Source organism: Urocampus carinirostris, chromosome 2 (genome assembly GCF_059441175.1).
Source record: "Urocampus carinirostris isolate Australia breed hairy pipefish chromosome 2, RoL_Ucar_1.0, whole genome shotgun sequence".
NCBI classification, from domain to species: domain Eukaryota; kingdom Metazoa; phylum Chordata; class Actinopteri; order Syngnathiformes; family Syngnathidae; genus Urocampus; species Urocampus carinirostris.
The window spans coordinates 28,017,675-28,038,334 of NC_142350.1; the positions used below are offsets into that span (position 1 = coordinate 28,017,675).

General features: G+C 39.4%; 1 protein-coding gene across 1 annotated transcript; it reads left to right on the plus strand.

Moving 5' to 3' along the window:
- Window positions 1-999: 999 nt before the first annotated feature.
- Window positions 1,000-17,176, plus strand: LOC148371572 (ferroportin). The gene is made up of 9 exons (XM_088327901.1): window positions 1,000-1,139; window positions 2,748-2,853; window positions 2,928-2,995; window positions 4,555-4,714; window positions 7,274-7,389; window positions 7,569-7,695; window positions 7,776-8,030; window positions 12,248-12,919; window positions 13,788-17,176. The coding sequence occupies exons 2-9, from the start codon at window positions 2,751-2,753 to the stop codon at window positions 14,045-14,047; spliced, it is 1,761 nt and encodes a 586-aa protein (XP_088184027.1). The 5' UTR covers window positions 1,000-1,139; window positions 2,748-2,750; the 3' UTR covers window positions 14,048-17,176.
- Window positions 17,177-20,660: the final 3,484 nt, after the last annotated feature.

The window sequence follows — 20,660 nt, forward strand, 5'->3', positions numbered from 1 at the left end:
TACTTATTTGGATTGATAATTTCTTGTTTAAAAAAAAATACAGAAAAAGTTAATGTAGTAAAATAAAAAGTCATTGTACTAGCAGATAGTCAAGTCAAGTCAAGTCATTTTTATTTGTATAACCCTTAATCACAAATAGTCTCTAATATTCTTTGCTCATTAAGTATTTTTTTAATATTTTTTTTTAGAAAAAGAAAATAAATATGTAGTAAAACTTGTGAAAATGAATAATAAATAAATATAGTAAAATAAAAAAAAATAAAAAAAAAATTTTATTATGAATAACCAAAATAATTAACCTGTATTACCTCCAGATCCATGGTGACTACAAATAATGATAAAAATGTTACACTGTCAATTTAGGTGACATGATCATTTAAGCTTTAAAATAAAAAAAAGATCGAATTAATATCTTAACATTTTCGACCGCCTAGTGAGCGTCAAGATTTTTTATCGATTAAAAAAGTGTTCCTCGGCCCAAACAAGGTTGAGAAACTGGTATAGAGTATAGTACTATACAAATGGTATCAATAAAACTGTCTTTCAATTGGTCAAACTTTGTTACAACTGTCCCTGTGTAACAACTGTTCCTGGTCATTCCTGGTTCATTTAATAAAAGTAAAAAAAAGCAAAAAACATGTGATAAACGTGTGTAGCCATCTGTGCAAATTCAAACCAGGATTTGATTGCATTAAAAGTGAGATGATGTTTCAAACTTGAGATTTCAGGTATGTGTCTTAGTTTAGGGGAACTTTTCAATTTGACCAAAGTGTTGAATGTCTCAAAAGATTCCTGGCAATATTGTGTACCATATGCAGGTGAATACGTGCATCTCCATGCAAGTTGGCGCAGTCCCACATTTATCCATTTTGTGGAGTGGGCAGACGGTGACATTGTCCTCCTACGCTGTCACGTGCTGTGGAATATGCTGGCTGCCTTTGTAACCGGCTGCCTTTTCTGCTTTTCTGGCACTTTCATACAATGGTACACTTGAGCACTGGGATGCTATTAAGCCTTTCAGACAAGTACAGTTTGAATTCCATCTCTCATGAAAGAAGAGCATCCCAATGTAGGACAGACGGCACAAATGACATCATCAAGATAAAGCAGCGAGGAACGGGTGTAACGCCGGAAACAAGGTGGGTCGCCAAAGTTGGAATTTGTTGATTGTGTTTGGTAGTTATCAATGGCTTGCTATGTCTCTGGGAATGACACACAAAATAACACCCTGCTTCTCTGTAATGAGAAGAGACTATAAGTTTAACTTCATAAAAATGGGAGATTGAAAAATGCATGATTTATTAGGGGAATAAAAACATAAGGAGAGAAGACATCAATGAATTTTGAACTTGCAAAAAGAACAGGGGATGGCAGATCAAGAAACCTACAACAAATTATCGCTGTGCCAAATTCCAAATCTCTTCTAAAAGCCCTACCTGAGCCCTTTCTTTTTTATTAAATCTCTATCCATCTATCTATCTCTATCTAGCTTACAAAAAGCAGATCCACTCTAAAGGGTGTGCAAACCAAAAAACAGCAACATAGTTGGCCGACAGTGACAATGATGTAAAAGGTGTCAAAATAACGATACAACAATGAGAAATAATAACAAACTGGCAACCAATGCAAATTCCTTTGCAAGTGACCAATACTATAAACAGAAGAACTTATCAAACGTACATATAAAATTACAAATCATACATACATATAAATAAAAAAAAAATGAGCAAAATTATCTTTCAACAGCAACAGCAGACTTTCGTTCTCAACTTGTATTTCATATAATGACATAGAACACGTTATGTAAATATAGGAAAATAGAAAAATACTTTAAATAAGCAATTTATCTTTTGATGGGACATGTTTTTTCTGTAAAAAAAAGTTAAACATCCTCACTGTTATCTGGAAGATAGCAGATAATTACAACACTATTCTTTTCCTGAAATAAAGGAAATCTAACACAACGAAATAAATATATGAAAACATTGCTTAAACATTGATAAGTTTACAGTTTAGTACGCAGACAGCAATGGATTTTGAACAAGTAGAAAGAAATGGAAAGGCTCTTCACAATGCTGAATTCCCAATTTTTCCTAAAAGCCTTCCTCTTACATTACAAAAAGCAGAACGGTCCTAAAGGACGTGTGAATCAAAGAACAGCAACATTATTGGCCAATAGTGACAATGATGTAAACTGTGCATAATAGTCAAAATAACAAACAACAATGAGGTATATTAGTCAAAATAACAAGGTGGCATCCTGTGCACTCTCCTTTGCAGGTGTCCAATATCCATCCATCCATCCTTCCATTATCTGCACCGCTTATCCTCAGTAGGGTCGCGGGGGTGCTTCCCAGCTATCTTCGGGCAGTGGGCAGGGGACACCCTAAACTGGTTTCCAGCCAGTCACAAGGCACACAGAGACAGACAACTCACTCGCTCATTCACACCTAGGAACAATTTGGACCGGCCAATTAACCTGACATGCATGTTTTTGGAATGTGGGAGGAAACCGGAGTGCCCGGAGAAAACCCACGCAAGCACGTGGAGAACATGCAAACTCCCCACAGGCGTTTCGATTTCATGACCTCAGAACTGTGCCGCACACGCGCTAACCACTGCGCTGCCGTGCTCCCCGTGTCCAATATTGCAAACAAAATAAATGTATCAGAGATGATAAGACCATCAACTTAATATAATAAATAAATAAAAAAACATTACTATTCCACCTCTATTGTCTTCCACAGGAAATGTCCCAATGCGTCGAGTCCTTCCAATCTGGTGGCGTTGTTGTCGACTTTCAGCCTGACAACGGTAAGAATGCGAGAGCCCAAAAAGCCAGGAGCATGCCAGGTGAGCTTATCTTTGTAGAGAAATGAGGGAAAACGCCATCTCGATTAAAATACATTTTATATATTTCTTCCAAGCTTCAGCGCTTATCTACCTCAAAGGTCCTAAATTCCTCATCTATGTCAGTGGAGCGTTGTCAATGTGGGTAAGAATCCTCTCCTTTATACACACACAGATTATTTTTCCTGGAAAAATAATGAAGGGGTGATTGATTAACATAGGCTGAAATTTGCACACTGTCCTTATTATTATGAGATTGCTACCCTATTGCTGTAGTCATTTATTCTGAATATGCATTAAAAGAAGTGCAAGGCTTCCTGATGGTTGTCAAATAATTTATCGAAACAGAAACATGTAAAAATTAAAAAATTAGGAAGCTACATCAACGTAAAAACAAAGGAAGAGAAAAAACACACACTACACTGTAGTATTGATACTGCAAAAATATTGTTCTCTAATATTAATGAAACTGTAAATCTTGTCAAAAAGGGTAAGGATGATACATAATTGTAATGCATTGCTCTAATTTTAAATATGCATGTTTGCTTGCTTATGTTTAAGAACCAACAAGAATACTAGAAGTTGTCTGGAGCCAGTCTAGCGTGCAGCGAGTAATAAATGTGCATATATATGCATGACGCTAATTTTGATTTTGTTGCATGGTTATAAAAAACAAAATTGTGAGAATGAACATGACGAAGTTGTATCGCAACCATTATCAGAGCCTATTATAATTTTTATATTATTACACCGTTCGTTGTCTAGGTTGGTCCACCAATATGAGGTAAGTCATGGTGCAGTAATGTATATCAGTGTTTCTCAACTTTTTTTGAGCTAATGCACACTTTTTTTCCGATTAAAAAATCTTGAGGCGCACCATCAGTCAAAAACTTTAAAAAGTTAATACCTGGAGCCAGTTTCATCTCTGTTTTTCGAAGCCCTAGTGTGTAATATTTAGATGGCACTGTTGTCCGATGCGAACAAAAACCAGTGCCACAGCAAGAAGCAAGACGGCAGACAAACATGGCAGTGAGTTAAGTCGTAATCCACTACGTAAAAGAAATACAAATTTCTTTACTTATAGTTTCTTATTAAACAAATTGGTATGATGGTTCATGTATTTCTGCATAGTATTTAAATACATTTTTGTTAGTTTTTTTTCTGAATAAAAGTGTTTTGTACAGAGTATGAGGCACTACATATTACACACTGTCCCATTAAGGATTGAATCATCATACTGTCATGTTCCTAGTTTCAGGGTAAAGTAATAAAAATAAAATTCAAATCAACCAAATTGTGTGCAAAAATTGTATCTTATTAGATTCATGATATATAATTTTTTGCACTGTAATGTTAAACAGCTTTATTAGATGAAATACATAAGTAAATAGACTGCGCTGTCCCATGACAGTACATAAAAAGAAACAAAAATAGTAATCTGCTGCCACCTACTGATATGGATGACTGTTAGAGTTACTTGGCTTATCACTGGAAGAAAGCAAAGATACTGAACCATGGTATGATTACCTTTATCGTGGGACATTCGTGAATTACTCACAACACACCAGTCTGCCCCAGTACTGGTTGAAAAACGCTGATCTAGACTACTGTGTTCTAAAATGATCATACAATCCCTAGTTACCTGAATTAAGTGAAGATTGCTAAACAAAACCTAACAAAGTTCATGTATGTTGTGTCAATCAGGGTGACCGTATGTGGCACTTTGCCATCTCTGTGTTCCTGATTGAGCTGTACGAACGCAACTTGCTGTTGACCGCCGTTTTCGGTTTGGTGGTGGCCGGTTCTGTGCTCCTGCTCGGAGCTTTGATTGGAGACTGGGTGGACCGCAGTCCCAGGAATAAAGGTAGAACAATTTCACGCCAACCTAAAAATGTTAGCATGCATTACAGTGCATCACAGAAGCGCGTGATAAATCAGCCGTGTCGATTTTGAAGCTGGGCCATGCGCTGCTTTGCCATCCCACCGTGTGGTAAATTGCATTTCCCTTCCGGCGGCTGGAGAAAATATATTTCTGATTTAGGTTCTGCGCTTGAAGGCAGCGGCGCATACGGCTCACAGCCAGTGACATCTGGTTAAATTTAGCTGTCAGACAGTAGGCTACACACATGAAGGGAATAGTTGCATTTAGATAGGAGCTGCTTATGTTTGGGTTTTCAAAAGCCTTGTAAGCACACACAGTAAACATAATATGCTCTTATTAAAGGTCACTAGGCATGTTTACATGCAGGGAATAGTCAGATTGAGAACATAGTTGTGATGTGATCTTGGACTAATATGAATAAAATGACTATTCGTACTACTGACAAGAATAAACCCTGTATTAGAGGTAGAATAGGAACAAATTTCATTTTTTCTGTGAGGAATCAGGAGGGCCATGATTTTGGCTGACTCCAACTCTCCCCCCGATGTAGACCCCCACCCACCACTCTCTGTGGCTGCTGCCGATATTGGACGACTACAACCGGATTTCAATGACATAATTAAGCAGTGCACTCATTCCCAAAGTGATAACTACCTCCAGTAGTAGTTACAATATTCAATCCAAACACAGGACGGATTTTTTTTTTAAGTCATCGACAGAGAAACCGGGCTCAGGCCGAAACCAAACTTAATAATTGACGATTTAGGCCCGACCTGACCCGAATTTCATGTCGGGCCGGGTGCTGCCTCTGGACCTATGATCTTACCTCTACTTTTGTCCTCATGCCGTCTGGGAATAACCCGATATGAAGGTGCGATGCACGAGCGATTTTGATAATGCATTTAACTTTTGACCACTGTTGGTCCCTCCTTGTTCCAGTGTTGGGCTTTCATAGTGCATTTCGTCTTTATGAGTTGTGTTTGTCCGCGACTTGCCAGATAGATGTACTCACACTATAAATGGGTGAATACATCAGTGACATTTTATATGACAATTATCAAGTAAATGAAGCAAAGAAAAGTTGCCAATTTGCATAAGGCCACTTTAGTGTTTAACGCAGAGTTATTGTGTATAATTTGTTTCTGTACTACAACAAGGTTGAGAACCTGGTATAGAGTATAGTCCTATAGAAATGGTATCAATAAAACTAAGAAGAATAACAAAATAGCCAAATAACAAATACAAGAGAATGCACATAAAGCATTGGATATTCCAAAGTAGTTTACATCAACGATTAACCTTTTTATGAACGTACAATCTACAACCCTTTTTGTCGATATAAGCAGATTGACTGAGAGTTTTTTGGTGTTTACATTGCCTAAAAAAACCTGGATATCCTTATTTATGTAAATTAAAATAAACCAATAGTTTTATTAAGATAATAACTGGATTAGATTTCAAACCACACAGTTATGCCAGAAAACGCATATGCTGAGGAGCTGGCTATGGTGAACGAGTGTATTATCCAGTACATGGCCATTAAAGGCATTCTCTTGGACAGTAATGCTTTTATAATGTTGGGGGCTTGGGGGGTGGCAAAACCCGGTCCAAAAAAACTTGGATGGCGTTGCCAGGCTGCACTTGCTGAAGACTCACCACAGGAAGTGATGCCCCAATGACCCAGTCGGTAAAGGTATCCAAGAACCGTAACCAGTGAATGACATATATGATTGTGACACCTTGTCTTCCCAAGACAAATACTTCAAATCATTTGTGAATACCAAAAACGACACTACTTAGGCGGAGGAAGAAACTCGAAAGGGAGAAAAGCATACATAAATTAACGTTCCACAAAGAAGAACTCAGACATCAATCACAAGACAGGCTCGACAACAACAAAGACAGAACAAGAACTGGGCTATAAATCATCCAAACGTATGTAGGGCAGGGATCTCTAACGTGGTGCCCGCGGGCTCCAGGGTGCCCCCAAGGGACAGCTGAGGTGCCCGTGGACCTGTTCTGAAAATAGCTCACCAGTGCTGTGTCATTGTTCTAGTCTAGTAAAAAAGTCTCTTTAACCCTACATCCAATAACAGCCCTGGTAATAACATATTGACAACATAGTAAGATCATGATGAAATTGTCATTTTAGATTGCAAACTGGGTGCCATTTACGCTGAGTATTAACGAAAACTAGGTCTCAGCTTGAAAAAGGTCAGAGACCCTTGATGTAAGGGTGTAGGTCAAGTCAAATGGAACTCCTAAGCAGTCCAAAATGCTTTCCTTATTAAATAACACTTTTTATTTGACACATCAACCAAACCATGTGACAGACACAGTGGTCAAATAATATAAAATGTTATGGGCGGAAACAGCTTATGTAACAATGTCGCTCATGCATGACCTTTTGCAGTCGGATTATTCCCAAACAATTCTAAATGCGGACTTCTGATCGTGATCTAACAATACCTGGCATGTAAACATAGCTATTAATAAAAATATCATCCAAAGTCTGACTTCCTTTCCTTTGTCTCATTTCAGTTGCACACGCGTCTCTTTTCGTCCAAAACATCTCAGTGACAATTTGTAGCATTGTGCTCATGCTGGTCTTCTCATATAAGCAAAAAATTGAACAAATCTGGGACGGCTGGCTTACTGTGAGTAAACCCGCTCTTATGATTGCATGTCCATTTTGTCATGTTCAGTAACAGGATAATGGCTGTGATTATTCCTGCTGCTGTTGTTATTGTTGCTGTCCTCCTCTTTGCTGTGAGATTGTGGCCGCAATCCTTCTGTGCTTACGTAATAACATGTCACATGGCAAAACTTACACAAGGTGGTTTGTTATACGGTGGTGATCGCCCTGGCAGATGTGGCAAACCTTGCAAGCACCGCCTTGACTATTGCCATCCAGCGGGACTGGATTATAGTCATAACCGGATACAATCGTGGCCACCTGGCCGGTAAGACCACTCTTTCTCTCAGGTGCTGATGTTAGGCGAGAAAAAATGTTAACCTGAGCCTCCCTGGTCCTGACAAAAAGGAATGAATGCAACCATGAGGCGAATAGATCAGGTGACTAACATCCTGGCCCCGCTCGCAGTGGGACAGGTCATGACGTTGGCCTCCAATGTAGTTGGGTGTGGCTTCATCCTGGGATGGAACCTCGTGTCTCTCATTGTGGAGTTCTTCTTCTTGTCCCGGGTGTATCGCATTGTGCCCGCTCTTTCAATCAAGCCTCCAACCATGGAGGTGGACAAGCCAAATCTCCGAGGGATGAGGAGGGAAGGATCCCAAGGTATGTTGGTGGGATTTTAGGTCCAATTTGTCCTCTTTAGCTTAGCATTATATCAGCAACACTGCGTTGTACAGATTCAAATCATCTGATTTATATCCACAACAGATACATTCAACTAATCACATTCACAGTTAAAAATGATTTAAAGATTGATTGGGGATTACTTGGATCAGTCCTGAAACCTACATTCTGATCTCATAGCCTCACTTGCCTGCATAAACATGGTGTGCGAAAAAATGTATATCAATTTTAGCACCTGTTTACTCAATTATTTGTTCTTTCTTTATAGACTGAACCCATTGAACTGACTGATAGCAGCCACAATACATGAAATGTATTCTAAAATGCTAACAGAAGTATGAAACAAATACAATTTGGGAGAGTTTAACAAAGAACGACCAACACAATTTACCACCCCTCGAATTGAAACTGTGTTTAAAGCAAATGGAACTGTTCAGGACATCCCCAAGAAGCAATCTGGTAGACATTGATATGACTCACTAATGAAGAAAGATTACTGGAAACGTTTCAACGAAGTCCAAGAAATCCTACAACAAGCATTGGAGTAATATTGTGATGTAACTTCTCCATTGGAGAACCACGGTGCAGAGGCCAAGGCCTTAATTCCAGACACCGCAGCCTCCACACGCAAAGTTAGCATGTTCTCCCAGTGCTTGCGTGGGCTTCCTCTAGGCCTTCCGGTTTCCTCCCACATTTAGGCTGGTCCAAATTGGATGTGTGTGTGAATTGTTGTATGTCTGTGTGCAACCAGTTCAGGTGTCCCCTGCCGACTGCCTGAAGATAGCTGGGGGACTGAATTCAACCCTAGTGAGGATAAGCGGCACAGAAAATGGATGGATGAAACTTCTCAATTGACAACTCTTAACTAGCTTGCGGCATAACATTTCTTGGACTATGTTGAAACGTTTCCAGTAATATTTCTTCATTTGTGGGGTTTGTCAATGTATGTGGTTTTCCGTAATGCTGCTTACGACTGTCCTTAACATTTCTATCAGTTTCAAACTTATCTCTTGTTCAAGTGGTGGTAACTCGTTTGGGTGATTCTTTGTTAAACTCCCTCCTAAATTGTCTTTGCACTTCTACTGTGTTTTCATGCTTCCAGTCACATTTCATTAATGTCAAGTCAGGCTGGCATCATTCGGTTCAATGGGTTCAGTTCAGAGGCGATTTTAGGTTCAGAGTGTTTGGGGGTGCTAAGCACCATGAGTATCTGGCTGGTTAAAAAAAAATCCTTTCATTTAAAGTGATTTCAGGTTTGTTTAACAAACAAAGGAGTGTCACTCACCATTTGTGAACTTCACGTTACACTTTGTGGTTTGCAGAAACACTATTAGTACGCCATGCCCATTTTTACTCATTTATTTCTAATAGAGTATACATACACACACACACACACACACACACACACACACACACACACACACACACACACACACACACACACACACACACACACACACACCCAACACACCCACACACATTTACATACAGAAAAAGCATAAATCATATTAGATAATGATGCATTCAATTCAACACTTTATAAATCCACCCTACACTTTATGGATTAAGTTATTGGGTGGTAAAATAGTTGATCAACATAACTACTGCGATACATACTCTCACTGTAATACACCTGAGCCTCCAGAGACTTGCCGCAATTTACACCAGCCGAGCGAAAAAGGAGCCCGGAGAAGGGCAATAGTAGTGCTAGGAATCAAATGGACTGAACCATTTCAAGGCAGTGGAGTATTTCAGAGGCTGCATTATTTGCATTTTTGTTTTCTTTTCCCGTTTTAAAAAAATATAGCATTTCTCCTCGTATTTAAGCCTATTTAAGCCTCTATTAAGAAAAATAGAGTTTTAAAAATGTTATAATTTTTGAAGGTGCTTGGGTAGGCTGGTTACCCCCTTGGTTCAGCCCATAAAGAAAGAAAAAGCAATTGAGCTGCTTGATTGTACATACCGTATTTTCCGCACTATAAGGCACACCTAAAAGCCTTTATTTTTTTCAAAAGCTGACCATGCGCCTTATAATACAGTGCGCCTTATTTATGGATCAACATAAATCGCAAAGTCTTCCAACTAACTTGCAGCCGCCGACTCGATTTTCCCCCGAACGCCAAGTAGTACACAGTGTATGCTGGGATTTATTTACCGGTGTTTCATTGGCTAACCAATGTGTCAATCATCATTTGAATCGATCACTATTGGCTAAAGTTATTCGGAGGTCAAGGGGCGGATCTTTTTTATCATTTACAGGCTGGCATTGGCTTAAACGGCAAAACAAAGCCTGCAATTGGCCGAAAATGATGTGTCAATCATCAGTTGAATCGATCACTATTGGCTAAAGTTATTCGGAGGTTAAGGGGCGGATCCTTTTTATCATTTACAGGCTGGCATTGGCTTGAACGGCAAAACAAAGCCTGCAATAGGCCGAAAAAGATGAATGTGAATAGCATGTTAGGGGCCTGTCACACAGACATTTGTGGCTGAATCACGGCCAGAAATTTCTGCCTGTGATGCGGACGCTATTGGACGCTTTGAGATCGCCATACAGACGAGATACAGCAGTGCTTAACACGCAGTCGGAAATTCGCGCGCAGGTAGGCAGCGCGAAAAAGTTTTGCGCTGCCCAATTCTTCAGAGCGCGGGCACACTGCCTTTCACGAGCGTTTTGAGGCTGACCACGGCCAGATAAATCTCTGGCCGTGAAGCAGATGCTGTTGGGCGCTGTTGGACGTTTTGAGACCGCCAAATAGACGAGATACAGCAGTGCTTTACTCGCGGTCGGAAATTCACACGCGGTTGGCCGCGCGTGAAACTTTTGAGCTGCTCAAAAGTTTGAGCACGTGTTAAACCGCATGCTGCACACGTGGTCAACACGAGGTAATGACGCGGAAATGTCGCGGAACGACGTGCTCTGGCCGCGGCCAGGGCGTGGTTACACATGGGTAGGACGGGAAATTTCAGCGGGTAATCGTGGGTGGAGCATGGTAATAGCATGTTCTGCGCCTGTATCGCGGTGTTATTACGTGAAATTAGCGTGTTACGCGTGTGACGGTCAAACGCCTTTCTCCGCGTATATACAGCGCGATTTGCCGAGCACACGTCAGTTGTGCTCGAGACGTCAAGGGGGTGAACATGGATCCCCGTCAGCGTAGTGACCTCGTCTTAATCCATTTTTATTTCTTGACATTTCTTTTTAAGATAATAAAATAAAAATTATGCCATAGCTTGAAATCTTGATCTTCACGGGACTGTGTCTTGAGCGGTTATGATTTCTACAGCCCGGTGTTATCCGAGAAATACATCCCTGCCGAGATTTGCATCCCCTCGCTACTACAACCACTTTTACCTCGTTTTATCTCACTTTTAGGGAATGTAATGGCGAACATATAACCAAAACCACTTCGTCTTGCATTTGTTGGGAATGTAATACAACTTAAACCATTCCGTCTTTGTTTTTGTTGTGAACGTAATCGAATGGTAAATCCTCCCCCCCTCGCGTGAACGCGCATTCTGCTGCGCTTCCAACAAAAGCGATCGTATTCTATATGAAACGCTTATTAAAACAATAAAGCGAGCTAATTATAACAATTGGGAGATCCTAGTCTATATAACGCGTTTATTTAAACAATAAAGTGCGATCGTATTCTACAAAATGCGTTTGTTAACGCGGATGAAAAAGTCAAAAGCGATCGCAGCAGATAATGGATGGAATGGAGTGTCTATTTTTAAATTAAACTCAATTCCAAGTGTTTATTGTCATATGCACAGTAAAGTTGCGAGCGAAAAAGAAAATAGAAACTAAGGAATGGTTGGCATTTCTTGAATCCCAAGACTTTAACCTTCCGAATGATGGAACGATGCATTTGAGTGACATCGTAGGGACACCGCATCCGCACGTGTTCTCGACACGTATTTGCGTCTTTGCAAGCTTTCGGAATGTTAAGGGGGTAATAAGTTTGACTGAACTATCTGACTGTTTTGTCCACGTTCCCATTGTAGCGCCTTATAATCCGGTGCGTCTTATATATGTCAAAAATAGGACCAAAAACTATTTTTTCGGGGTGCGCCCTATAACTCGGTGCGCCTTATAGTGCGGAAAATACGGTACTTAACATTTTTGGGTACACCATCTATATAGCATTATCAATGTACAACTTTTTGTTTACATATCACTTATTTGGCATTAGGTGAACGTCGAGTAGTACCAACTCAAGAAGACCGCAACAGCAACACGAGCCTTCACCTTAAAGAAATCACCAATCTCCCGCTGTGCTTCCGGAGGTTCTGCTGGCTTGTGAGCACTTGCAAGGAGGGGTGGAGGTCCTACTACCAGCAGCCAGTCTTCCTGGCGGGAATGGGCCTGGCCTTCCTCTACACTACCGTGCTAGGCTTTGATTGCATCACCACAGGCTACGCTTACACTCAGGGCATCAGCGGCTCCCTCCTCAGCGTGCTGATGGGCGTGTCGGCCATCACGGGGCTGATGGGTACCGTTATGTTCACCAAACTGAGGAAAAAGTATGGCCTGGTTAATACTGGCATCATATCCAGCTGCCTCCACCTTGGCTGCCTGCTCCTGTGTGTTTCCTCCGTCTTTGCCCCCGGCAGTCCCATGGATCTCAACTTGCTCATGCCCTACTTTACTGCCAACTCCTCCGAGCTTGCTGAGATGGCTAGCCAAAAACAGAAACTTACCTCTCCTCTGAGGGGGGGCAGCAATCAACCTCTGCTCCCTGACCGCTCCTCCATCCACTGGACGAACAACACTGTGCTTTTTGACAACGCGCCTTCAAGTAGCACGCCAGAGTCTTACGTCTCCATTATCCTCTTGTTCTTGGGGGTCATCACGGCACGCATAGGTAAGCGAACAGGTTTTAAAACACACCAGATTATAAGGCGCACTCCCAAAAAGTAATCTTCTGTAATATATTTTTCGTATACAAGGGGCACTGGACTATAAGGTGCATGGAGTTCAAACTAAACTAAGAGTTAGGGTTGCATAAAAAAATAATAAATACATTTAAATTAAAAGATAATATTTTATCGAACATATATAAACATTATGACGATTAGTTTCACCATTTAAATAAATTTTTAGCAACAAACAATTAACTTGTTCACCACAAGAACACACTTTAAGACCACTATATGAACTTACCGTATGCAATATCAGTTAACAACAGTTCAACTATGCATTTTCAATGTTATCCAAAGTTTTTTCAGGTATACAAGACACATTGGATTATGAATCTCACTTTCAAATTTCTGGCTTATTTGGAGTTTTTAGGTGCACCTTATTATCCGGAAAATATGGTACTTTTATGCAGTTGGGTACATTCACTTATGTTTTTCAATTTGTTAAATATATACTCATTGTATCTTAACCATTTTCATTGAGCAGGTCGGATGAAAAAGCCTGATGGCCCACATGTGGCCCACGGGCCATAGTTAGCCTACCCCTTTAAGACTCTTAAAAAAACCTCAACCAAGTGTCCTTGCAATAACCAAGGCAAACCCTTTCAGTGTTTCTTCAGGTAAAATTGATTGTCCAGCTATTATAGATCTTACATTCTGATAGGCCAAAAAAGGTTGAAGCGGATTTTCGTAAAAGTTTAAATGAGATTAAAGCCTATAAATGACCAAAATGTCCTGACAATCAGGCAAGGTTTATGTGTTTTCGACGCATAAAAATGCTTTTTTTCAATGCTGTGTCACTTGCGTCTGCAGGCCTATGGTCTTTTGACCTGACAGTGACCCAGCTGTTGCAGGAGAACATCTGTGAGTCGGAGCGAGGCGTCATAAACGGAGTGCAGAGCTCAATGAATTACCTGATGGACCTTCTCCACTTCATAATGGTCATCTCTGCACCACAGCCACAGCATTTTGGCTACCTCGTTCTCGTTTCCGTGCTCTTCATCACCACTGGACACACTATGTACTTTCTGTACGTGCACAAAGCCAAGCGAAAACGGCGGCTGGACACTTAAAAGGTGCTGAATGGGGACCGCCAACGCAAAGCACACTTTTACCAGCGCCGAGTTCATTCGGTGAAATGAATGTCTCCCTCCTGATTCTGTGACTCGGCCGTTCACTCGGGCCCTGCAGGGCTTCATGCTATAGAGTAGCAAACGACAACTCAGGTGCAATAGAATGAGAGCAACACAGTTTCATAAATATGAAAAGCTGCTATAAATGCAGCGGTAAAACCTCCATGGGAGATGTCCTAGTGGAATTTACAACCGGGTTTGGTAAACCCCAAAGGAGTGCTGCAAGGCTTTCAAAAGACCTTTTAAAGTGTTCTTTATTACCGTGGATGGATGGTGACACTTTTTTTAAGTACCAAAGAAGTGTAGTTGTGAGAGAAACATTAAAAAGAATCATATGCATCATGCAAACGTTACTAATGAATGCCAATTTGGAAGCAAAAACAAAGAGAATTAGACATGAGAGCGTATGAAATCAAGATGAGAATAAATTAAGAGAGGTAACTTCCCTTTTACTAAGACTTCTTTTCAAACAAAGAGGACAAACTGACATACCTCAAACTACAAAAAGGTCCCTATTGGGGTTTGAACTGGACAAACAAACATTGTCATCTGTGGAATGGAACAAAAGAACTTGTATATCTATATATCTATATCTGCTCAATGAGATCATCTTGTCTACTCAATGAGATCATTTTTCTTATTTAAAGAAAAAAAATCTACCAATATTAGAAAATGGTACTTGAAATGAGCGAAATGGCTTATTGTAAGTACCAGTATATACATTTTTATTTGACAATAAAAACTACCGGTAGTCGGAATCTCTTAGAATTAAGAATTAAAAAAAGCAACATTTACCGCCAAACATTTTAGCTTTTTCAAGTGCACACACAACAAACAATTTTGGGGATGGAAAATGTTTATTTCAATTCAAAATGTTTTAACTTGTTTTCTGTCAAAAGAAAAAAAACACCAAACATTTAAGCGTCTTCTTTAGTCAAATAAGACAAAGCATGCTTAAAAAAAAAGCAAAATTAGCTCCTATTGGCGATTATTTTTAGCCGTTTTAAGTATTATTTTTACATATCTTTTTTTATTGTACAAATGTCCTCTCAATGAGAAAGGTATCGAATACAAATTCAATAATTAAATATGAATTTAAATAATAAGCAAAAATACCATATCCATATCATATAAACATGCATTATTTTATTTGTAATTTAGTAAATGTAATTTAAAAGAAAAATAACTGAATAAATGAAATTATCAAGATTTTCTGCCAAGAGTGTAAAAATATATTTTTTGCAGTGCACCTTGACGAACAGCAAAAGATTTCTCAGAATTATTTTTCTGCACAACCAGTTCTGCCCACTGCCCGGAGATAGCTGAGATGGGCTCTACTGATTAGACGCGGTGCAGATAATGGATGGATATTATTCTGCAATGTTTTCATTTGTACATCCCACAACCAGCATCACCTCTGCAATATATTTGTACAACTCTTCTGTGACTTCTTTAAATAGTGCGTTGTCAGTGTTTCTTTTAGGCTCATATCATCATAAACTATTCTTAAAATGACATTTGCCATGATATAATGGAGAAAACAAATGTACTTTTATTCTTATTGCCTATTTATTGTTTTGAGAAATACAAAGAAACCCAAGCAAAAAGGGGTTAGTCAGTTAATGTGTGGTTAATGTTGGATACATAAGTAACACATGGAGAATATGAGTATGGGTGTGTGTGAATGGGTAAGCGTGAAGCACATTGTAAAGCGCTTTGGGAGGTCTTCATTGACTTGAAAAGCGCTATATAAATGCATTTACACTACATTACACTGCATGTTAAGAGAGGACCGTATGAGAGTGTGATTGTGATGACTGTTGTATGGTGCAGACTCTTGGAGCTTGAATTGAGATTTGAGAAGGAAATTAAATGTTTTTGAGATGAAGTGCTTGGGGAGTATGTTATGAGTGGCAAGATTTGATGATTGAGAAATCAAATTGTGGAGAGAAAGAACTGTAGTAGTAGCATAACTGAGCAAGCGTGTGAATAAGAGAGTACTCGGTTGGTTTGGACTCATGGAGAGGATGGATTAGGGGCAAATTTTGAAGAGGATCTACAGAGCAGAAGTAAATGGAAAGAGAACAAGAAGATGGCCGCGATTGACGTGGATGGATGGTGTTATGAGTGCACTGCAGGAAAGAGGTCTAAATGTAGTGGAAGCTAGAGCTCTAGTTGGCGATAGGAATGAGTGGAGAGGTGTTGTAAAAGGATAGTGGGATGTTTAGACGTGTTCTAAGGGATTGGCAGCGCTTCTATATGATGTGGCAGGGGTAAACCATTGAAAGCTGCTGGGCCCTGCTGTTGAACAGAAGTGTGTTGTGTCACCCTGACCTTAGAGACATGGCCTCTTTCTTGTGTCCCGTTTCATCCAGAGGGACAAAAGCATGACCAACTTGGGTGCCGAGGTGCTTAACTTGTTTGGGTGTTTGGGCATTAGGGTTGGCCATGGTCACATTTTTTCTGTTTTTTCTATTTTCTTTTGTTTGTTTTTGTGTATGTGTTTGTCTTGCTGTTGTTCACCCCTCTCAAAGGGATATGACCATGGTAGATAGATAGACAGAAGTAACACATCATCATATAAAATGACAGAAAGATCATAGATTTGATGAAAGAAAGCTGACCCTGATCGCACTGACATTGGGATTAACCAGTGGCTGCAAATATATTCAGTCGACTACATGAATTTATATGAGGCTGGCAGAACAGCAGGCTGGCACTGCGGGATCACTATTTTTTAATCAGATTCTTAAAGGCATCATTACTTTTTGCAAAGAAATGTTGCAGCGTACAAAGTCATGACGTACCTTTTTGTTTTCATTTTAATTTTGACATCAACCCCAGGAAAAACGTGGTTGCAATATAACATTCTATGCAGCCGCATTAATCTAAGCAGGGTTTTCTGGTATTTTGTTTGTGATAGATTGAAAATCAACTGAAAATGACCCCCCACATGTAAACATGTTTTCTTGAATTTAAAAGAAACATTGTTTGCATTTTTTTGCAATCTTTTTGGAATAGCAGCAACAATATGCATTTATGAATAAACAAACATGATATATTTCTTCATTTTTTGTCTTTAAATAAACGTTATCAAAAACTCAAATGCAATAGAGCTTGCTCATAGGTTATTTTGATATCTTGAGAAATTGAATAAAGCCATGATAAAAATAAAAAGGAAATAAATAAGTAACCAGCTATTTGAATGTCGGGGACACCAGAGAGTGGGATCAAATCATCACATTTTCATTAGTAGTTGGTAAGTAGTTTGGCCATCCCTGATAAAGTATATGGTAGTTTTTGTCATCTTGATATAAAAAAAGCAATTTTAGTAATCATCGAGTTGATGAAACACTTTTGCTTATTCCAGGGTTCGTACACCTTTTTAATGGCCAAATTCAAACACATTTTAAGGACTTTTAAGGCCGATTTTCCAATTTCTCCAGTTCCATTCAAAAAAGAGAGAAAACATTATTACATTGTTACTTATTATATTTGAATAACTGCCATTACCATTATGGTTATTGATCCCACCAATACTGATGATGTATTTAAGGTAGTTGTTAAGATTGTTTTAGTTTTCTACATTTAATGTGTGGTCTCTCGAGTCAGACTGCTGAGAAACATGGCATCAGTTTTAAGCATTTATCAAAAAATCAAGCACTTTTCAAAATTAGAAAACACAACATTAAAATTCAAGCATTTCAGGATTTCAGTAGGAACCCCGTTATTAGAAAAAAAAAAAAAAAAGAAAATTAAGATTTTATTTTTTTTAAGTGTATAATGTCACTTTCACTCGTTAGCAACGGACAAAATGGCATACTAGACATGAAAAAGTTGAGTTTTCTGCTTCAATCGTATCTTTGAAATACAGCAATCATTAACATCTAGGGCAAAAGACGAGCTTTAGAACCACAGAATGCTATCTATAAGGTATCATCATTAAAAGTCTGAGCTCACAACCAGTGATTAAAATAGTTGATCATCCTTGAAAATGCGCAACAAGCAAAACTAGCTTTCATCATTTCCTCCTGCTGCTGCTGCTTCCCTGCGGCTTCCCTGATGCGTTACTCCCTGATCATCTACGCACACTTTCACGTCTGACTTCAGGCGTTCTCACTTTGAAATTCGTTTACTTTAGAAACTGGGTCAGTGGTAGCACACCGAAGACGTGCTTGCCTCCGTGAAAAACTATGCAAAAAATAGCACACAGGAGCAGATAGTGTGGATAATAAACTCTTTTTTGTTTCGTCTAATGAGTTTGTTCTATGAGAAAACCTAATAATCCTCAACGTCAGTGTGTCTGCTTAAAGTAAATTATTTCAATAAATAATCCATTGATTTATCAATTTGAAGCAAGCTAATTACCATGTTTGCCTCAAAGTTCAAAAATGTTGGGTTTGATTCCAGCTACCAGGCACCCAAAGCACAGTTTGCTTGTTCTCCCTTTGCCTCTGTGGGTTTTCTCTGGGTACTTTAGTTTTCTCCCACCTTTCAAAAATGTGTATGGAAGTTTGATTGAGGTGATTTTCACAAAGTATGCATGAGTATGCTAATGGTGGTATGCCTCTGTGTACCCTGTGATTGGCTGGCAATCAGTCCAGATTGTCCCCATCCGATTGCCCGATGTCTCTGCCAAACCTCTAACCCTAGGGAGGTGAAGCAGATTAGAAAATGAATGTGAATGAATAATATTATTTCTATGAAGTCTGTACTGTCTTTGGGAGTACCATTATTTTATCAGTATTATCAGAGGAACAGAACTAATTATTATATTATTATTTTAAGGGTGGCCACACATCAATTAAAGTGAGTTCTTTGTACAGTTCTCTAGGTTTATGTTATTTTAATTGACACACACACACACACACACACACACACACAAATACTCAATATGTCACGACCAGAACCGAATCAGGACCCAAATGCGTAGCGTTAACCACAAGTTTATTGATAGAAAGAGGACGGGCAGTGCACGCGATCCGGTGCTCGCTGGACGCAGGAAGCAAGCCGCTCACGCAATCGGATCGTGATTTAAATACGGAAGTGGACCTTCCGGAGCGGGAGATGGCGGTGTCAAGGACGGAAAGACAGTTCGATAGCCGGGACAGGAGAGCAAAAATGTGGTCCGGATAAAAAATGTGTCGTAAGCCGGGACGGGAGAGCAAACGTGGTCGGAATAAAAAACAGGTCAGAGCCGGAGACAAACAGGGAGATCAGGAACAGACGGGTGGAAAAACGGGTGCAAAATCGGGACAGGCAGGCGTCAGGGTCAAAATGCCTGCCTTGTAACAACAGAGGTTTGCTGACGGACTGATAACAGGAGAGTGACAGGACTGGGCTTAAAAGGGACAGGGAACCAATCAGGTACCCTGCAGCAGCTGGCGCCACATGAGCGGGCACAGGTGATGCTAATCAGTAATCATGACACAATAGAGTTGGAATAATATGTATGTTTTACCCTAATGTTTTAACCCAAGCTACAAAGGGAGTTGATGAAAATGCAACACTATAAATTAACTAAAAATAAAAAGCAAATTAAAGAAAGATAGATAAGTGGGATGAAGCCAATAAAGTAAAGGGATAAAAAGAATATTGTTGCCTGAATAGAAAAACTCTTAAGACACTTGACTTGGGAGGAGTTGTTGTAGTTGTATGACTGCTCCATTTGAAAACAGACTGGTCAAAGATGTTTTTTGTTGATCAATGGTGAAAACGTCCAACTGGAAACTGCCATACCCTTAACAACGTATTTGGTCATGTATTACCAGCAGTGTTGGGCACATTACTTAAAAAAGTAATTACGTATAGTTACTCACTACTTTTTCCAAAAATGGATATTTCAGGAACTGCAAATGTTTCAAATTCAAACTCAAGCTGTTTTGGTCTTTGGGTGGTTTGATTTGAGCAGAAATGCCTGTGTGAATGAATATCCTAAATTAGTCAAAATAGAGATTCCATCCCTTTTAGCTAATAATAAATTCACCTGAGTATCTCACTCACGAGTCATTCAGTCATCAGCCTATTTTTATTTTAGAATATTGGTTTTACAGTGGTATCAACTTGATGTATCAGACGACTCAAAAGTTTGCCATCACTGGTACCAGTCAGATAACTAAAATTGATGTCTATCATCCCGAAAAATGGTTACGTTATAAAGCCAAATGATCTTGAGAACTCAGAGGAAATAGTTTTCAAATTTGTCAGAAAAAGGTAAGGCATTAAAGTAAGTACTTAAAAACTAAAACAAAAATTGACTAGCAAGAACAATGAAATCATGGACTCTTCCCTTGTGTGAATTCAATGACTCAGCACACTTGGGAGACCTACACAAACAAATGGCCTTGCAAGGACCCAGTCAAGCATTCCAAAGCTGACTGTGTGCGAAATAATCGATAAAAGGCTCATATGGGGAAATTGAATGTCCTTGTTGAGTCTTTTCAACGTTGCTTTCTTTTAATCTTGCAGTAGTTTAATAGGCAGTGTAGGGCGCATTGAAAAAGTATTAGTTATAACTACTCACTACTTTTTCAAAAAGTAACTGAGCTAGTAA